This window comes from Chanodichthys erythropterus, chromosome 3 (assembly GCF_024489055.1).
Source record: "Chanodichthys erythropterus isolate Z2021 chromosome 3, ASM2448905v1, whole genome shotgun sequence".
NCBI classification, from domain to species: domain Eukaryota; kingdom Metazoa; phylum Chordata; class Actinopteri; order Cypriniformes; family Xenocyprididae; genus Chanodichthys; species Chanodichthys erythropterus.
The window spans coordinates 31,783,233-31,805,425 of NC_090223.1; the positions used below are offsets into that span (position 1 = coordinate 31,783,233).

A 22,193-nucleotide genomic window follows, 5' to 3' on the forward strand; every position below is an offset into this window, starting at 1 on the left:
TCCACTAAAAAGGAGAGGAGAGGGCGGTGTACAGGAAAACACTCCTTTCATGCTCAAGTGTGCAAACGGTTAAAGGAAACACACTGCAGAATGTGTATAGGTTTTAATGCTGCTATTAAGAATTCATGTGTTGTGTAACACTTTTTTGTTATCCTGCTGTATCTTGGAATAAAACTAGGGAAGATGAGGGCAGAGCACCAGTATCAAGTGCCAAGTGATCCTGTTGTTGGCAGGATGTCATTCTGCTCAATCACTTATAAAGTTTCAACATCAAGCTGTCTGCTGCTTAGTTTTTCTCCATGCCTCTGTTACACACTTCAACAGCATGGTCTTCACGGTCTCTGTCATAGCAATCCCACAGGAAGCACTGCTTGTGTAGAATGTGAATATGCAGATGATTAGATTATGCTTCTCTGGTATGGATACTTTTACATTTTTATTTTTGAAAGCACATCTTGAACTATTTTAGTCTCACAAAGCCATTTTTAATTGTGGCTTGCGTGTCAGTTTTAAATTGGATACTATCGGTGTATCATGAGGAAGTAATCTTTCAATACAGAAAAAAAATCCCTAGTCAGGATTGTATTGCAACCATATTGAAGCCTGATCTAAATCTGCTTTGCTTTAAATATGGACGTATTGGCATGCACATTGCTCAGTGTTTACTATGCACACTGTCATGAGTCAGCACTTTTTGATTGCATAACATCCTGTCAAAAGTTAACGTGTCTGCTTTAGGCTGAGCTTTATAATTGTGCCTAAAGCACAGAGTCAGAAAGTGGATGAATTAGACTTGTGCTGCTGCAGCATTTAATGGGTAAATATGAGTATTTCATGGCCATGGGGCGACAGATTTATGCCACAATGACAATAATAAATCACAGCTGTCTTAGCACGAGAACTTTAAGATCATCAGTGGAGTTTCATGATTATGTACTTCCGCTTTAACTAGGAAAATGTTGCTCAAATGTTTCTTTTTATAGCCCTGAAGATAATTGAAGTTGTTGTTTGTTTCATTGTAGCATCAACTTAGGATTTTCTAAATTCTAAACTCATGTGATTTTCTTTCTTTTGGTGGAATATCAGCTGATTCATTGAAAGGATATGACTCAAAAAAAACAAAAAAAACAATTTGTTCATTAATCAGACATGACTAATTCTCTTGAACATGTCAGGGTGAGCAAAATTCAAAATGTTCTATGGACTCATGGACTTCTTTTATGATGCTTTGATGTTTTGTTTTGTTTTGTTTTGTTTTGTTTTGTTTTGTTTTGTTTTTATGTTAAAAGCTCCAGTCCCTATTTATTTCAACTTAGTCTTTTTTCTATTATTTTACCTATACTATTAAAAATGTATTAATCTCATGATTTCTTACCAGTGTTTCAAAAGTAAAAAGTGAAATATTGACATAACTTATTAATGTATTTAGTTGTTTATTTATGTATTCTCTTATTTTTAAAATTTAAAATTTCACTTTATTTATTTTTTTTTTTCTCATTGTTTTCCCCTAGCACCCCCTTGTGGCCCCATTTTAAAAACCCCTGTTCAAGATTACTCCTTTTGTGTTCCATAAAAGTCATCTGAGTTTTGGACAACATGGGGGAAAAATAAATTAATGTACTTACATTCACTTACAGTACATTCAAATTTGCACAATTTACATTCTCAATAGATCTTTTTGTGATTTCCCCCCCCCCCCTGTATTGGCTCACGTAGTAATTCAAATTCCACTTAATCCAAAAGATTTTTCATGTTCTCAATTACTTACAGGCTTGTACAATTACAATTTGCACCCAGATCTATAATCACGATAGCCTGTTTTTACATTATATTTTTGATCCATTTTCACATTATAGCTCAGCTAGTGTGACCCCGACCCCCCCCCCCCCCCCACCACTCTTCCTGACCCATGCAAACACAAACACCCTTGTTTTCACAAACACAGGACGAAGTGTCTGGAACACATTATCCGAGCGCTTGCCGGAAGCGGCTCTTTCCCGCGCTCTCCTGGCCTGAGCCACGCTGTTTGTGTGTGAATTCAATTGTGGAATTTGGATAATGCAGTAAAGAGTTCATTAAACTGAAAATAACAAAAATGAATGATAAATGGAGGGAAAAAATAGTGCATTAGATAGATAGAGGAGCTCTTCTTGAGTATATGTGTGGGTGGGTGTGCGAGACCGCTGATGACTCTTATATGAACAAATTGTCCAAATCTCTTCGTAAACACCAATCTTTAAACACTCCAGTATTTCCCTTACACACAAGCATCTGTCTTAGTTAAAAACAAGGTAGTAGGTAGGTGGGTGTGTGTGAGCATGTTTTGGTATTCCTGTGGGGAATTTCTGAAAATGTCCCACGAGAATAGCCAATCCTGTTGAAAGCGTCGTGCTGGGGTCATCTCCAAAGGGAAGACAGATTAATAAATGTGCTAAATATAAATTCTCGTGTGTGAAAGAGTATGTGACTGCATGTGTCTGGAAATGGTTGACGGCTTGACAAATGCTATCATGAGACCAAAAGAATATTGTTAAAGGGTGAGTTCCCCAAAAAATGAAACATCTGTCATCATTTACTCAACCTCATGTTCCTTCAAACCTGTATGACTTTCTTTTTTCTGTGGAACAAAAAGTAAGGTATTTTGAAGAAATATTTGTGTCCATACACTGGGGTCCAATGTTGTTTGAACATCAGCAGTTTTTAAAATATCTTCTTTTGTGTCCCACATGCAGAACATCTTCTTTCTTTGTACCTTACTTTAACAGTTGATAAAAAGACAACTCTTATGTGCACTCTGATGAGCTCTGGGTGTTTCTCTAATTATCAAGTTTCAAGCATACTGTATATGTAGACGCAAATGCACTCACAGTCGGGGTATGAGGTGCTCAAGGGCTCAAGGGGGAAAATTTTATTTTCTGATGAAAATTGCGATTTAAAATGCTTTTTTTTTTTTAAGCTCCAAGTTTGCAGTTCTTGTTTGTAGAACTGAACAATTTGGTCGAAATGTTGTTATTATAAAGCAATATAATTATAAAATATTATTATTATTATTATTAGTGGTAGCAGTAGTTGTAGCAATATTAAATTGAATATTTTATAATAGTAATATTTTACTGAAAGTATTTAAGGAAAGTATTTAACTAAAATTACAATACTAATATTTATAGCTAATGGCTAATATAATAATTTATTCATTTTAAAAAATGTTAAACCATCTAGCTTTTACTTTGTTGGAAACCTTCAGGGAAATCTTAAAGCTCCTCTTTTGTTGATGACAGCTGGTTTAAGTGCTTCTCATTCTAAGTATGGGAATATGGTTGCTGTATGTTGCTTTTTCAAACGCACATCATAAGTGACCGAAACTGATGCTTAAAGGTGGGGTATCCATTTTTTTCAACTATGCTGTTGGACATTGATGATATTTGAAATCAACCCAAACAAATCCAAACATCTCTTCATTGCTCCGCCTCCAAAACTCACCCTCCAATCCTAACCACCCTGCTCCGAGTCGGTCTTGAACCCCGGCCCATCTCCTGCTGGCATGCGAGGCGAATGCACTATCAATGATGCTAAACACCTCATTCTCTAGCGGTCATCAGTGTATAGTTTAACTGCACAACTCTCACTATCTATCTGGCCACTGTTACACACGCAATGCGAGAGTGGATGTCTGTTTATCACAGCTGACGCGCAACAAAATGCTTCACGAAAAATTAAGCGCAGTTGATGAACGATTGACAAGGAAGCACAAAAAATGAACGTACAGTACACAAGTGTGAATATAAACAAGTGTTCATTGTTAGTTGCAAACAGCACAGCAGCTCCAGACAATCATGACACGCAAACCCAGTGTTACTCACATGAAAAGTGTTCAAAGTTCAAAGCAGCCTCCGCATCTGTTTTCAGGCCTTCCCACTAAGCTCTCTCCAGCGCTGGAAAGCTTTTCTAATATTAACGCAGGTCTTAAAGCACTTGCCCAGTCATAAACCGTCATTCCAATGATATTCTTTTGAGCTCTTTTGTATTGTCTCTCCTCGACCGTCATACGCCCCCTAATGCTGATTGGCTACACGTTTGTTGTTGGTATCAGCCCGACTAATTTCCAAACTGTGTAGCTGAAAAAATGGAGACCCCACCTTTAATGTGGAGCAGCACTTACTGCAAACCATGCCTCTCTGAGACGTTAAAAACACCAGATCATAATATGCTCATTTGTAAAAGGACACAGTTACATAATCACACTAAGCCATATCGCAATTTTGGTTTTAATCCTATCAATTGTGAATCCCTAAGGTCTCAATGTGTGTCAGGAGACCAGGAAAACATCTTTGTTACTGTATGATCTGTGTCAAAAGCTTACAAGCAGCTGTCCACCCTCTCATTCATAAATCAGAACTCTTGCTTACTTGATACTCTTGTTAATACACACAGAAACACAGCATCAGAGTGCAAACAACCCAAAAGCCAAGTGGTCTGAGATCTTAATGTCATGGGAACTTAAACCATGCTGCTCTTCTCTCAAAGACCTTCTGTGTTTACAGAACTCTCATAGAAACATCATTTTTCTCAGATGGGTATGATATCATCCCTAATCATTTCCTGAAATAAGGCAACATTGTTGGCAAGAGCAGATCTTAGAGTCTTAGTGGTGATTTAGCATTAGTTACTAGAAGGCGAAGCTTTGTCCTTTCTGCGTCGCTCTGGGACTCGATGTGCTGAATGCACTTTCATTACGATCTAGTGTGTGACTTTGATCTGGCCTCCAGCTTCACTGAGTGCTGTGTCCTCTTGTGCACATTCAACAATTACTGAGCGAAAATAAAGAGGAAAGTTTAATTTCCTTGGTTGAGGTAAACATGAGCTTCTCCATGGCCAAAGGTAGATGTATTTAAACAGAATCACACTGTGTGCTGTTGCTGTGATTAATCACACATTTATCTTGAATGTGAAACTGACCTGCAGTTTTTCATATAGGTCTCTAAAGCTAATGTCTGCTCTGCTATCTTTTTCTCCAGAATGCCATGGTGTCGTTCAAGGAGCTCTGCGGTCTGACTCCGGCAGCTAACATGAAACAGTGTATCCTGACTGTGTCCTCCTGGCTGATGAACAGCGAGCGAGCGCTACGGGTAATGGTAAATCTCAGCGAGGCCTACCCCACCATGGAAGCCCATGGCCCCATTCCAGAGCTACTGCGTAAAGTGCTCACCGCTTATGACACGGTAGGGTGAAATTCAACAGCGTGACCCTAAGAGTACACATGTGAACCATAAAAATATGTTAGGATCTGGCAAAATACCGTAGGACACAACATGATAGGGTAATGCATGATAGTTCAGCTCGAATATTCTATTAACTTGTTTAGTAGTTGTAGTGCAAAAATGATCAAAAACAAGAAACAAGCATGATAAACTTATAATGAATAACAATATGGCTGAATTAAGTTCCAGCAAATCTTGTAGTATATATAAACCTTTGTGTTGTTTTAGTTTCATCAATTGTCGTAAATTCTGAATCTGTAGTTTCTATAATGCATATATATATATATATATATTATTTATTATTTATTAATAAAGTTTATTCACTATAGTTAAAAAAAATGGTAATAAAATATGACAAGATCTCAGTTAAAATGTGTCAGAAAAAATTAAATGATGTTAAATAACACTTAAGCAAAACATGGTCAGGTCAAAGTGTCTGAATAATTTTTGGTTCCAAATCTTTATCAGTTTTACTGGTACTGGTAGTACATTCACTGTATGAAGAAATTTTGGGTATAATATGTCACAGTTTACTTTATTTTGCTATCCTCACTTATATAAATGAACTATATTGTCCTAGTAAAAATATATCAAAAATATAAAAAATGTCTGAATAATTGTTGGTTTGACTGTATGTATGTACAGTATGTATGTATGTAAATACATAACATAATGTTAGAAATAATGAATTTATTTTTGTAAATCTGAAAGTATAGTTGTCAATATAATTCAATTTTCAATTCAATTCACATTTATTTGTATAGCGCTTTTCAAAATACATATAGTTTCAAAGCAGCTTTACAGAAAATGCATGTCAACATTACAATTTAGAGTAATCTGTTATCAGAGGCGACTGTGTCCAAATTATGTAGTTTCAAAATGTACAAATGCAAATCATGCAGTTAGCTAACAATGTATTAATTTAAGGCAGAAACAATGAACTCATTGAAGTAATGAATACATGTTAACAATGATTAGGATATATAGCAAAATTTGCATTGGTGCAAAAATGTATATTTAGAAATACTGAATATATATATATATATATATATATATATATATATATATATATATATATATAGAGAGAGAGAGAGAGAGAGAGAGAGAGAGAGAGAGAGAGAGAGAGTTCCAAATCTGAATATAATGTCATAAATCCTGAATATATTGTTTAAATCAAAATTTATTTATATAAATCCTGCATATATAGTTGTATATAGCTGCAGATCATAATATACTGTCATAACTGTATATTCAGTTTATATGATTATTCATACATATACAACTATGTAAATATAATGTCATAATATACTGTATATCATAAATGTCAATCCAGAATATATCATAAATCCTGAATATGTAGTTGTAAATATGAATATACAGTGATATATCCTGGGTATATTGTTGTAAATCTATATATACAGTCAAACCAACAATTATTCAGATATTTTTGATATATTTTTACTAGTGGGTGCAGGACACTATAGTTCATTTATGTAAGTGAGGAAAGCAAAATAAAGTAAACTGTGATATATTATACCCAAAAATTCTTCATACAGTGGACTACCAGTAAAATTGATACAAATTTGGAACCAAAAATTATTCAGACACTTCGACCTGACCATGTTTTGCTTTAGTGTTATCTGACATAATTAAGATTTCTGACACATTTTAACTCTGAGATCTTGTCATATTTTATTACCATTTTTTTAAACTATAGTGAATAAACTGTATTAATGAATGAAATGTTCAAGGTGTCTGAATAAATTTTGGTTTGACTGTATATATGTTGCCATAAATTCATAATATATACTTGTAAATCTGAATATGTCATAAATCCTGAATAGAATATTTTCTATAAATATTTGTTTTCTATTTTTATTAATTTGATTTATACTATACTTAATTATAAAGCAAGATCTGCCTTTTTTTACTTGGATTTTTATTTAATCCAAATATTTATTTATATAGTTATATCGTACATCAGTACTTGTGTAGATTAACTGGAGCTGCGTTTATGAATTCAGTCATAGCCTACAGCAGAATAACTGCAGCATTCTACTCTGTCTTGCTTGTTCCTTTATAATGGGACTTTACTACAACAGATTAAATTCTGCAGAGATGTGAGAGTGTGTTTGATTGTATTACACACACACATCCCATACCCTGCTCTATCACACCCTGCTGTGTATTTTCTCTTTCAATGCACAGTTCCATTTTGATATGAGTAGACATCCTCATATATAATGTATGCAGGAATATTGTGTGTGTGTGTGTGTGTGTGTGTGTGTGTGTGTGTGTGTGTGTGTGTGTGTGTGTGTGTGTGTGTGTGTGTGTGTGTGTGTGTGTGTGTGTGTGTGTGTGTGTGTGTGTGTGTGTGTGTGTGTTCGTGTGTGTGTGTGTGTGTGTGTATCAGATTGGCTGTGTAGGATTTCCACTTTGTATTAGACCTCCATCAGGGTCAAATTAACTATGATTTGTCAGGTGTCAAAATGTTTTGTTAGACTCTGAATAAGGAATGTAGAGCCCTGAATCACAGTAGTAATTTTGAAAATTTAATTTGACAAATCTCTGACAGCACCAACTTTGACCAACATGATTTTCTATGTTGGTCCAAGCTGGTTTACAGTGGTTAGTGCATTCAGTTTCATGACATACTGATTCACATCATAAAGAAACTCAATGCCTAAGCAGTTTAACAAATGTGTGCGCAAATACTGTACAGTATATTAATGCGAGTATGTTCTTACTTGATTCTAAATGTAGCTATAAACAGCATCATTGCACTAGTAGCAATAACAGAAGTGAAAGGGCTTTACTGCAAGAAGCTCGTCTCATCTGGCCTGTGGAATGCAGCTCAATCTCTTCTGTCAATACAGCTTATTACTGAGTGTGTGTGTGTGTGTGTGTGTGTGTGTGTGTGTGTGTGTGTGTGTGTGTGTGTGTGTGTGTGTGTGTGTGTGTGTGTGTGTGTGTGTGTGTGTGTGTGTGTGTGTGTGTGTGTGTGTGTGTGTGTGTGTGAGTTTGAGCTTCTCGGGGGAGGGCATGCCTGATCTGGAAGACTTACTTCCTGCTGAGACCTGACTTCCTGTTTCCTGTTTTTGGTTTCTTATAGATGATCCAGACAAGTCGTACACTGATCGAATCAGCCGATGGTGTGTACTCTAAACTTACACAAGCACAGCGAGCAGGTATCGTTGCACAAACACACATACAGTACACATACAGTATTAGCAGTAAGATTAACAGTGCAAGCACAACAATGCTTGATCATTTACAGTACTTCACAATAACAATTAGGCATTGTTAATGGCTGTATGTTTTTGTCCGTTTATTCATGGAGCAACAGGAAGCATAAACTCTTGCACACACACGCACACATATTTTCTTGCAGTTAATAATTAGTGTACCCCTTAATAATCTATTTTGAAGCTGAAGTGAATTTTTTTTCCAGAGTTTCCTTTTTGTCTCTTTTTGCATGTTTTGAAAACTTTTAATCATCTGACCTTGTGGATAGTATTGAATAGCCTGGGGGCTTTTTTTATTATTATTTTTTGTATACCCATTTTTGGCATAAAACACACAATACCAACAGACACAATTGTCCATTATTTTTTTAACTGATGTGCCTTCTACTGTGTTCACTTAGATAAAGCTAAGATTTGAGCAAGAGAGAGAGAGAGAGAGAGAGAGAAAATGTTATTATGACAGGATGTTTATTTGAAACACATAACTTAACTTGAGATAACATAACATAACTATTAATTATTTTTTATCATAAATTAATAAAGTGATACACCAAGAGGGCTCATGAGATGCAGTGATTTTACAGTGGAAAAGGCCCAGAATCCCATTAGACTTTAAAAACGCAAACATTTTTAAGACACCGCAGAGAATAGGATATGATATCACTCTTTAGGGCTTCTGTTTAAAAAAAAAAAAAAAATGAAAATATTAGCACACTACAGTTCAAAAAAGAAAAGGCTGCATTTATTAGATCAAAAATACAGTAAAAACAGTAGAAATTGTGAAATATTATGACAGTTTAAAATAAAATAACTGTTTTCCATTTTTATGTATTTTCATTTTTATATTCGTAATTTATTCTTGTGATGACAAAGCTGAATTTTCAGCATCATTACTGCAGTCTTCAGTGTCACATGATCCTTCAGAAATCATTCTGATACACTGACTTGCTGCTCAAGAAACTTCTTATTTCTTTGAATAAAAAGTTTAAAAGAATATTTTTTTTTTTTTTTTTGGAACAATGTCTTTACTGTTACTTTTGATCAATTTAATATGGAAGCTTGTTTCCGCCACTGAATAAAAAATAAAAAAGTTAATTGCAAATTTTTATCCTGACATTATTTCTTGCAACTGTGAGTTTATATCCCGCAATTCTGACATTACAACTCATTATTATTTCTCACAATTGCAAGTTTATGTCTCGCAATTCTGAGAAAAGAAGTCAGAATTGTGAGATAAAAAGTCCCAATTGCCTTTTTTATTTTTTATTTAGTGGTGGAAACAAGCTTCCATAATGTAATGCATCCTTCTTACTGAAAATCTTACTGACCCCAAACTTTAGAATGGTATTACTCATTCAAAATGTGAAAATATATCATCTACTCCAAGTTTGTGTTAGTCTGTGACATTTAGATTTATTCTCATGATACAAATTCACCAGTCAAAGTTCACCAAATTTTAACTGTTGTACAAACAAAACGTGATACTTCTGTACATGAGATTTTATTGCTGGTCTCTGGCGTCCACATGCTTGTGTATGGAAGTTAATTGAGTGCAACGTCTAGTGTGACCTTAGGCACAATTAAGTCTGTAATTATTATTGATAAAAATGTGAATAAACAAAAATCTTTCGCCAAGAACTATAGTTCATTGTTGCAACCTCAGGCTATTTGGGGTTGCCAAGCAACATAATGCATTAATACAGAATGTGTGCATTAATATGTGTGAGTGTGTGTGTTTATAGTCATTTTACAGCAGCTAAAGATGGAACAATCAGTTTTATAACGTTCCGTCAGAATCCATAGTCGGCTATGTGTCACCATGTTAATGGAGAAATCTGCTTCAGAGAGCAATAGAGCGTCAGTAAATAAACAAGGTTGGCGTGCTCTGGCGCTGTCTCCTCGCCCACTCTTTCTCATCTCATGTTCTTCCACCTCCCTCCATCTATCTCGCGCCGGTGGAGAGGTTGAATCATGGCTTTGCTAATGACCTTCTCTGCTCTTACTGGTTTGGGCTCAAAAATAAACACGTTTCTATAGCACTCGCCATCTCTCACATTCTGCCGTGCGGATCTGGACTTGTCCAGCTGAGTGTCACAGCTGCCGATCTGAACCTTAATTAGCAGTGTGAGGGGAGAGGGGCAGCTGTTTGAGAGAGATGGAGAGCTGTGGAAGGCGCTGATAGCCTTGTCCAGCACCTCTCCATTCTAATAAACACTTCGGTCAAACTCTGCTAATTAAAAGTGAGTTAAGTAATTAAGATTGAGAGGACTGAGAGCTAGGACAAGTATAAATGTCTGTTTCTGCTCACATCTTCAGATAATTATCGTGTCCCATGGTCGCTTAAAGGTTTAGTTCACCCAAAAATGAATTTCTGTCATTAATTACTCACTCTCATGTCGTTCCACACCCGTAAGACCTTCGTTCATCTTCAGAACACAAATTAAGATATTTTTGATAAAATCTGATGGCTCTGTTTTTGAGGCCTGCATTGACAGCAAGACAATTAACACTTTCAGATGCCCAGAAAGCTACTAAAGACATATTTAAAACAGTTCATGTGACTACAGTGGTTCAACCTTAATATTATGAAGCGGCGAGAATACTTTTTGTGCGCCAAAAAAACTAAATGACGACTTTATTCAACAATATCTAGTGATGGGTGATTTCAAAACACTGCTTCATGAAGCTTCGAAGCTTTACAAATCTTTTGTTTGTGCTGAACCATTGAAATTTCGAAACCCTTATGACGTAACGAAGCCTCGTTTACTTTCTTTGGTAGTTTGATACACGCTCCGAACCACTGATTCAATTAAGTGTTTTGAAATCGGCCATCACTAGATATTGTTGAATAAAGTCGAAAAAAGTATTCTCGTCGCCTCATAACATTAAGGTTGAACCACTGTAGTCACATGAGCTGTCTTTAGTATCTTTCTGGGCACTGAAAGTGTAAATTATCTTGCTGTCAATGGAGGCCTCACTGAGCCATCGGATTTTATCAAAAATATCTTAATTTGTGTTGCGAAGAAGGTCTTACGTGTGTAGAACGACATAAGGGTGAGTAATTAATGACATAATTTTCATTTTTGGGTGAACTAACCCTTTAATGCAAGGGTCTTCAACCAGGGGTCCGCGACCCCTAGGGGTCCACAGTGGTATTGCAGGGGGTCTGCCAATTAATGTTTGATCACACAATTTTTTGTTAAAAAATGAAAACATGGGGGAAAAAATTACAAAATTAAATACTAAGCACCCTCAAATGAAAGCCAGAGCACTTTCAGTTGATACTGTAATAATATCATATTGGAGAAACAGATTTGGCAAACAATTGCCTAGGGGTCCTTGCCCTGAAAAGTGTTGAAGACCCTGGCTTAAGGCAAAAAATAAACTCATCTGTATGATTACATGCAGTTTAGTCAGACTAAAATAATACTTTGCCTTTTGTCATTAAATAGTTTAAAACCAAAATGATCTATTGTAAAAATGTTGTTAATGTTACCATGAACTGCTTATGTCCACCCAACTTTATGAAAAAATATTAACATAACATAAACTTTTTTTGTGAAGAAAAGTTGTGATTTAACACATTAAACAAAAATTTGAATTAGTATTAACCATAATACCAGATGTTTTTTTTTTTTCTGCAAAAATACTAGTTTCTCTTGAATTTGCATTTACCTTTGTTTTCCCTGGTGTCCATGATTCATAAAAATAGATCTGTGACCTATTTGTGCTACAACGTGTCGGATGGATGAATGTAAGGATGGCTAGATGGATAAATGGATGTTTCAGGCCTAACTCTCAAACTTACTTGAAATTTAAACACACTCTTGCATGGATCTAAATATAACTGCATGCAGTTTAAATTCATAATAATCTACTTGACCTATGAAGAGACGGCACCAACTCCTGCGAGGACTTCAGAAGACGCAATCATCTGGATCAACATGCACATTCCCAAATTTCTATATATCCTAATTATTGTTAATATGTAATTCATTTTCCAGGAGCTCATTGCTTCTATCTTCAATTAATCTGCTAACAGTTATTGTAAATTAATTGCCTAAATTATTACATTATTTGCTAACTGCATTCTTTAAATTGTAATGTTGACATGCGTTCTCTGTAAAGCTGCTTTGAAACGATATGTATCGTGAAAAGCGCTATACAAATAAATTTGAATTGAAAAAAACATAACGATAGTCCATTTGCAAGGACTTCATCCTTTACACATTGAGACGGCTATTCAATACTGCCCGTAACTAACACAGTCTTTCTTTCAGTTCATTGCAGTTGTTCAATCCTGTACTTTATCCTGTTACTTCAGCCCTGTCCTTATTTTTTTCCTTTAATCCTTTTCTCCATCCAGCTCTTTTTCTCTTGCCTTCATCATGACACCTCTGACTCAAAGATTCCATCCCACACGCAAACATGTCACAACCGATCATCCAATCAGGATCAACCATACATCATCATCGCCATAGCAACCACATTAACTGTAACAAGGCAACTTTGTCTGTCATTAAACACACTCTCATCTGTATCGAACTTCAAAGGCTCTCAGACACAAATACATGTAGATGTCCTCTCATTTGGTGACAGCTCAGAAAGGTACATTGTGAGAAAATGATGGTTTTCCCGGCAAATCTCTTGTCATTTGCAGCCCTATTACTCCTTCCTTTTTTTGCAAGCCCTTCCTCGCTCTGTGCCCTTGAAAATGTGGAGCTCCAGATGAGCTCATTTAGATAACAATGTTGTCAGAACACTGACATAGTAAGAAAATAAATTTGAGCAAACATAGCTGTCCTTGTTTACAGCTGTGGCCTCGGGGCCTGTGTAAAATCATATGAATGCTGAGCAACTACAGCCGATTTTACTTAAAAAGAGTATTTATGACTAGCTAGCCTTGCAGTAGCAGCATCTCTTGGCATAAATTTGGCTTTGGCTGTGGAGATGAGAGGAGCTGTTCTTGGAATGATTCCCAGCTGAGCGAAGTGGACGGTGGGCAGGTGTTAGGGAACGTTTTGACACCTTCAGGCTTAGCGCCCGGAGAGAGTACGTCTGAACTTGCCCAAATACACTCTCAGACATTTCTCTTAGACATGTGCACTAGCTGCTGCATCTGATAGCCCATATCTACCATTTCATTCGGGATGTCACAAGTGTATGTTCTGCAGGGTTTTTTTGGGGGGGTTATCCATGAAAGAGAGTGTGAAAACTATAGTAAAGGTCAAAAAGGCAGGGCATTCATGAAAGAAAGTGTGAAATGTGTGTATGATTGCAGCACCACTTTGCTGTTGCTTCTTTTAACCTTTGTCATATTTATGGAAGCCTGTTTCCACCTCACTGTAAAAAAAAATAAGCAATAGTTGGAGCCGATAGCCTTGTGGGCAGCACAACATGAGTGGACATCCAACATGAGCTCGAGTCCCGGCCCGCGGACCTTTCCCAAACCTGTCCCCCTGTCTCTCCCACTTCTCTTCCTGTCTACTCGATACTATCTCAATGAAGGGAAAAACACCAAAAGTAAATATATAAAAAAGAAGCAGAAATAGTCAGATTTTGAAATATAACGTCGCAATTGCAATATGCAAACTGAAAGATAATTGTGACAGAATTCATCAACAGAAAGTACCACGGTATTCTCTGAAGTGCTTTGGAGTACCATGTAAATACCAGTAATCATTTAATTACATGGTTTATATCAAAGTACCATGGTATTGACATCTGATACCTTCACATGTGCTGCCATAGTAGACTGATGGCTGTTGGTACAAAGTTGGCTTTTGTTTACATCTTTTTAATAGAGCGTCGTCTGATATAAACTGTTATACTTGAGAGAGCATTTGTGCCACTTTTGATAGACAGATTTTTGTCAACATAAGCAGCGTTTCTTCATCTGCCTTCAGATTGGCTTACTTTCTGTCACTGAGATGCTGTTAACAAATGTTTCTGAATCGTACAGTTCTATTGTTCGAAGCGGATACTTTTTATTTTCACACACAGTACATCCATCTGTCCATCCATCCATTCGTCACAGTGCTTTTTCCTGTCTCTGGCTGTTTCTGCTATGAATGATATATGGAGTGAGTCACTACTGTGATTTTGTTGCCCTGTGGCAGCGTGTCAGGAAAAAAAAAACAGCTTCTAACAATAACAGTACGCCCATATTACTCTGTGATGTCTTTGCCCATATGTTTTTACAGAGCATATTCTTAAGATTCACGTTGTGCTGGCTAGGAATTACTGTCTGTATCTTTCATAAATACTATAACAAATGTTGCTTTATTGGACTTTCAGGATTGGACTTTCATGAGGATCTGCATCGAATCGGGGCAAGAGAAGGACTGAAAGGGAGGAAGTTACAGAAGGCCATGGAGAGTTACGCTTGGAACATTACTGTGCTGAAGGTTTGTACCTTTTCTTTATATTATGGACTGAGGGATGTATATACCAGGTACGCTTTTCTATTGGGGATAATCATTACAGGGTTGCTAATAGGTTTGCTTTAAGTGCTACTACTCAAAGTGTTTCCTGGCAGGCAGCTCAACCACAACCAATCAGATTTCATGCTAGTCGAGGCCACAATTAAATAGCTTTGTCCTGATAACGTTGTGTACCTTACAATGTAGATGATCCATAAACCTGCACTATGAAGCCAGGGAATTACGGAACATGATAATTTATAAAAATTAACATGTGTGTAGATTATTATGAAAGACATGAAAATCAGTGTAGTGCAAATTGCATTCATATCATTGTTTAATATTACTGCTCATACAAATGTTTAGACAAGTATAGTATTGTCCTTAATATAGGATCTCCATATTAATTAAAATATATATACATTGTATGTATGTGTATACTGTGAGTGTGTGTATATATATATATATATATATATATATATATATATATATATATATATACACACTTCTCTTTTAAAGTTTAGGGTCAGTAAGACCATAAAAGGGACCCCTAAAGGGGATTTTTTTTTTTTTAAGCAAGGATGCATAAAATTCATATTTTCTAACTTTAACTTCAGCAAAGAATTTTGAAAAAATGTATTACAGTTTCCACAGAAAACTTTAAGCAGCATAACTGTTTTCAACACTGATAATAATCATAAATGTCTCTTGAGCATCAAATCATCATATTAGAATGATTTCTGAAGGATCATGTGACACTGAAGACTGGAGTAATGATGCTGAATATTCAGCTTTTGCCATCACAGGAATATATTACATTTTAAAATATATTACAATAGAAAACTGTTAAATTACAATGTTAATTTGTAATATTTCACAATATTTTGAGAGCACGATTAAAAAAAAAAAAAAGTGCAGATGGGAGGTGGAAAGTTCTGTGTGTGATCTACTGATGACGCGCAAATTAAAGACAGACGCAGCCAGATCATTTCCATAATGATCAACATAATCTACCTAGAGCAGTGCAAATTAGCATCTTTTAAGACATGAAAAAGACAAATTGACTAGCGCATGTAGTATATCACCTTGTATGGTTCATTTAAAATGAAAATTTTGCGTCTAAAAGGGAAACTCCTACAAATGCGTATGCATTATGGTCAGCCGCAATAATACCTGTCCATGCCTTTTCAGTGCTAATATTTCACTGCTTGTCTTTAGTTAATCCTGACAATAGTTTTTTAATGTCAAAAGAGGGTTTGCGCTGGTGCAAACTGTTATTAAATATGGCCCTAAAAGTGTAGTGTGTGTATAAACATATTCGTTTTTGAACATTAGATGACTGAAATGCTTTCCAATATATTGTGTATCTCTAAACCACAGTCAGCTACCATATAAAACATACAGTAGTAAGAAAGAGAATTAACCAGCAATGATGCTCAAGGACCTTTCCAGTCTTACCCGTTTTCCCACCAATACTGTGATAGTTAATTTGTGCACATTGCTAACAACATAATCAGACATTTTTATATGTAGTCCTGGCTAAAACATAAGATCACCATAAAGTGAAAATATCCTCTCCCCCCCTCTGTTTAATCACGCTTGCTCTCTCTTATCTCTCTGCAGATGTGTTGATATATTTATGGTGTTCATGATAAGATAAGCTTTGCTAAAGTGCCATGTTTTCTAACAGATTAATTGTGTCCATACTTATGTAAACAGATAAACCGGACACAGTGGGAACAAAGATTAGATGTCACCTTTAGTGTGCGATAGTGTTAATGAAAGTGTCAAATTGCAGAACAACAATACGGATGGGTCTCTGGTCTAGTTGTGGATTTAATTGCACTATCAATGGCAATTTGTTCTTGTTGAAATCTCTAGATTTTAAAATATTTTTGTAGTAGATTTAGTAGATGTTTTACATATTTAATATAAAGAGAGAGAGCTTTTTTGTGTGTGTGTGTGTGTGAAAATAGGTTTGTGTGCCATTGCAGAAGAGGTATGTTGCACAAGTGTGGGACAGATTATTGTCTTAATTAAGCCTTTAATAAAATTAGATGACTAAAGAGGCCTAAAAGGGATTGAACTGTGAATCTCACATAAACCTTCATGTTTGTGTGTCCTATTGTGCATGAGCTGATTTATTTACTTGCGTTTCACATACACAGGGCTGAATGCAGTTATATACATTCTTAAGCCAAACTTGAAATGTATGACTGTCTCTGCATTAGAGCAGGATTTCTCAAACCTTAACTAAAGTATAAAGGCAGCAATATATTTTCTTGTATAAAGATTCATTTGTAAAACCCATTTATACTGAGAAAATATTATATTATATTATATTATATTATATTATATTATATTATATTATATTATATTATATTATATTATATTATATTATATTATATTATATTATATTATATTATATTATATTATATTATATTATATTATATTATATTATATTATATTATATTATATTATATTATTAATGTGATATTATAAATTAGAGATGAACCGGTAATACATTTCTCCACCGATACTGATAGACAATTATTCAGAGTGATATCTGCCAATACTGATAGTTTGGGGGTTCTGCCTTATATACCTTCTTTTAAGTTAATGATAATTTCATTATAATTTATAATTAATCATTATATTTTTAATTATTATATTTTGAAAGAAATGCAAATATAAACTTTATTCCCTCAATTTCATCCACTTGTTTCAGAGTAACTGGTATCAGTTATAAACAAACACTAAATTCTGAAGATTAAATTAAACTTTCTGAATGTTAATTCATATAATTACTATTAATATTGAACGTCAAACTGGTTTTTAAGCATTTTCTTTCCACAAAGTATAAATTTAAAATAAAATAAATTTTCCTGCCCTCTTTTGATTGACAGGATATATCGGCCCTGACTATTGGCTGTTTTTAAACTATCGACCAATAGTGTGAAAATTATGGAAGTAAAATAATGCCATATGTTTTTGAAACAAAAAGCATCTTGAAATGCACTACTTGAAAAAAATATGCATTGCATTAACCGTGCTTGTATTTTAATTCATTGTATTTTTAGGGCTTGCATTTTTATGGGCTGCAATTCAACATGGTTGTGTATTTAAGCTGTGAATATTTCAATTCAAAACATTTCACACACATTTTCATTGTTAAAAATTCAATAATCCATATTCACCTTTCAGATTTCACTTCCAAAATATTAATTCTGTTTAAACATAAAACCTATACTATTCAGCAGGCAATTCTTGGTCCATTTTATTTAGTGTCCACAAAATCAATAACTCTCCAAAAACCCACATTAACAGAAACTCTTCTAAATTAGCATAACAAAGCATTAATCGCTACTAAATCTCCCTTACCATTAATCTTGCACAAAATATTATATAACACTTAATTTTAGCATTTACTCTCCCTTTGGAGTGCTGTGGGCAAAGTATGCTGGGAAATAGAAATCCCAGCCCAGTTTCAGTTAAACTTAGTCTAAATTAAAATGTGTCAGTGCTGTGAACTCAAAAGAAAAAGAAAGTTCTAAATACTCACAGCAGTTAATTTAACTGAACTAATTTGTTCAATTTAAGTTTGTTCTACTCAAACCAATTAAGTATTTTGAGCTTTTTTGAGCAGGTTTACAGTGCATTCTGGATTAAAGAAGAAATAGGATACAGGAGATGAAAGTTCTTATTTCACTCTTTCTAAATCGAATCTAAAGTAAATTTGCCTATTAGTATGGTTGAATTAGATCATTGAAGGTCAGCAGCAAAGACATTGGTTAATAAAGTGAGATTACATAAAGTATATTTGTGTTAATATAATTAATTATTACATACTTGCGCAAAATTTCACAGTTTTTATTCATTTCGAGGAATGTTTTTGTGCAAGTGAGATGAGTAAATGCATGTTCACATTTAGTCTAGAACTACAGTATGTACCACCTTGCCTGCACTTTATTTCTCTCAACATGGGGACAGGAGAGCTGTAAAAAAAAAAAAAAAAGTAACTAGCATTACTTATTTGCAAAAGTAACTTAGGTATTTTGTTTTACATTGAAAAAGTAATGCATTACTTTATTAGTTACATGAAAAAGAACTTGTAATGTGTTACCCCAACACTGTGTGTGTGTGTGTGTGTGTGTGTGTGTGTGTGTGTGTGTGTGTGTGTGTGTGTGTGTGTGTGTGTGTGTGTGTGTGTGTGTGTGTGTGTGTGTGTGTGTGTGTGTGTGTGTGTGTGTGTGTGTATATATACATATATATATATATATATATATATATGTAATTTTGTAAGCACCAGTTTGATAACCCCTGAATTACACAGCAAAATATCAAACCCAAGTGGCCTTTTTTTTGCCAAGTAAGCAAGCATTGGTATGTTTTTTTTTTTAGCAAAGGGCTTTTTTAACTAATTACTCATTTGAAATACTGTGTGCTTCATTGTGCTCATAAACCACTTCATTTTATGCTTAATTTGACCTTGTGTCACATTTGGATGAGTTAGACGAGTCCTGACTCCAGAAAGTGACATCAAACTGTCACCCAGTACATAGAAGTGTTTCACCCAGGCTTTATAAAGTATGTACCACCTTGTCTCGCTGCAGTGCTCTTAGCCTCTCTTCTCCTCACAGTCTAAGAGTCTATATGCGTCATGCCCATATGCATAATTCATCTGTTTTAAAATATATCACTTATTTATGGCAAAAGACTCCTCTATCCAGGTCAAGGAGCCTCTTCGGCGCTGGGCACCCATGCAGGTGTCCTGCGAGAATCCATACTGAAGCACATGCAGGAAAAGTATCCAGCCGCATGTACTAGTCTCACCTGTCCTGTCTGTTTCACATTAGAGCGCATAAAAGAGTGTTACTGCAGTCTGAATGAGTAAAAACGCAGTGCAGCTGATGTTGCAGTGCTCTACTTGGGAGTTGTCATCATGTTGAGTAAAGTTAAGTTTGTTTTATTCTGGTAGACCAATAAGAACGCTAGGTGACCTCATGATGCAGTTTTCCTCTGTGTCCTGAAAGCGCTTCATCAGCTGGTTCGTGTTTGAATCATAAATGATAACTCAAAGGAAGTCATTTTGTGAAATTGTTTTGGTTACATTTGGATTTTAACTGCTGAAATAGACAAATAAGCTTCACTCGATCATATCTAATCATTTCTTTTCCAGTCATTTGACAGGGAAAATGCTAGTTTTGTCGAAAAACAAGGCTGGGAAGAACCGGTGTCCTTGTGAGAGAAATAAAAAGCAAATTTATGTGTGGTTATGGATGTTTTGCAGGTGAAGGTTTGCGTGGTTTGGTAATATGTCCTTGTATATTAGCATTTATTTATTATGTCCCTTCAAAATGTCTTCTTACACACATAAATACATATATACAAGCTTATAAATTCCCTTGCTGGCACACTGATTTAAGCGACACACAGGATGAAGAGACATACTGTCCTTATCCTCCTACCCCTCCCTTCCCTGTCCCATCCACTTACACTGTCTCTGTCCCCGTCCCCTTCATCCAGTCCCCTCTGGGACGTTTCCAGAAAGAGATGAAGGGAAGAGCGTTGATATACATAGGGTATTGGGTATATTCTAGCTGTGCTGTGTTGTGCGTGCAGTGCCACCTTGTGTTAGACTGACCCCTGTAGGCTGGATCCTTACAGTGCATATAAAGATTATATATGACAGATTTATTCACAGTAATTTAATTTAGCACTTCTGTTTATTAAAAATGAACTTTAAATATATTTTCACATCTTGTTCTGGCGTGATGGCCAATGTTCTGTCTAACATCTTGTTTCTATTGCGCAGACCCTTCGGTCATCTGACCCCTATATAAACAGAACCATTGCAGAACAGTTCAGTTTTTGGTCATAGGGTGTTTTATTTGCAATTATAGTCACGCTATGTAAAATATGATTATATTATTTAATTCATTTATGAATGTATTTTATAATTTTTTTTTATTATTTTAATCAAAATATTTTAAAATGTATTTTTAAAAAATGTATTGAAACTTCTCTTTTTTTTTCTTTTCTTTTTTTTAGGGCCAGGCAGACCTGTTGAAGCACGCGAAAGGAGAAGCGGTAGACACTTTGCGACAGATTCAATGTGCTGCTCACTCGTGTGGCTTAGCCAAGAATGGAGCCTCCACGTCCCCTGCCTCTCCTCTACTGCCGCCTCACGCACGGCCCCTCCACACCATCCACGAGACTGAGACGGACAACACCACCCTGCACTGAGAGAGAGAAAGAAATTCTAGTTTTTTTCTTCACATTGTGAAGAAGGGTGGTATTAGCTCTTTAGTCCAGAGAAAGGGAACAGTAAAGGAGATAGTCAGGTGTGTTGAGCCAGTGAAGGACACACTGGAGACAGTTTAACTTTGATCAGCGCGCTTTACTCTCTTCCCAGCTCCTTAATGCCTGCCGGGCTCGGGTCTTAAATTGGTATCTCCACTGTGGAGTCGTGTTTTAAAGGATTCTGTGACACAGCTGCTGTTGAAAATTAGCTGTGATCACCTTAACTCCCATAAGCCTCAAATCTCAATTGAATGCACTCATTTTAAAGGATAATTCACCCAAAAATTAAAATTCTGTCATTATATAGTCTCTTTCATGTTGTTTCTAAACCATTATGACCTTTATGGAACACATAAGAAAATATGTTAAAAAATTATTGTTTTTGTGGTTCTTGTCCATACAATGAAAGTCACTGGTGTCCAAAGCTGTTTTGGAGACCACTGACTTTCATAAACAGTTCTTCAAAATATCTTTTTTTGTGAAATGTTATGTTAGCCTGCAGTAAATCTGCAATAAAGTCTGAAATGGGATGAAACCACATGGAGGGTATTGACCTTAAACCAACAAAAATTGAGCAAGATTTTTCAAAAAGTGCAAAATGACTCAGCTGAAAGAGCAGTAAAGCATTTTGAGCTTACAAAGAGATCAAAGAAAGCTTCTGGAAACGGAACCTAACAGAAAATAGAATGTAAATGGGAACTCACATATTAAGGCGAAGGCCTCCTCAGTTTACACCAACATAGAACTGAAGACTCTCACTCCCCCTGCTGGCTTCTCCATGCATTTTTATTCATTTAAAAACTGTCAGCTCAGTACACCTTGGTCCTAAAAGGGCCTTTCTCCAGGGTCGTGTGTGTGTGTGTGTGTGTGTGTGTGTGTGTGTATATATATATATATATATATATATATATATATATATATATATATATATATATATATATATATATATATATATATAATATGTA

At 35.4% G+C, this 22,193-nt stretch overlaps 1 protein-coding gene across 1 annotated transcript in view; it reads left to right on the forward strand.

The window, feature by feature from the left end:
* plcl5 (phospholipase C like 5) overlaps positions 1 to 22,094 on the forward strand; it is a 130,651-nt gene extending 108,557 nt beyond the window's left edge. The window contains exons 23-26 of the mRNA XM_067364650.1: positions 5,016 to 5,219; positions 8,371 to 8,446; positions 14,801 to 14,910; positions 20,977 to 22,094. Of these exons, the coding sequence (XP_067220751.1) occupies positions 5,016 to 5,219; positions 8,371 to 8,446; positions 14,801 to 14,910; positions 20,977 to 21,171 (585 nt within the window). The 3' untranslated portion in view covers positions 21,172 to 22,094. The remainder of the gene's footprint in view (positions 1 to 5,015; positions 5,220 to 8,370; positions 8,447 to 14,800; positions 14,911 to 20,976) is intronic.
* The last annotated feature ends 99 nt before the right edge of the window (positions 22,095 to 22,193 follow it).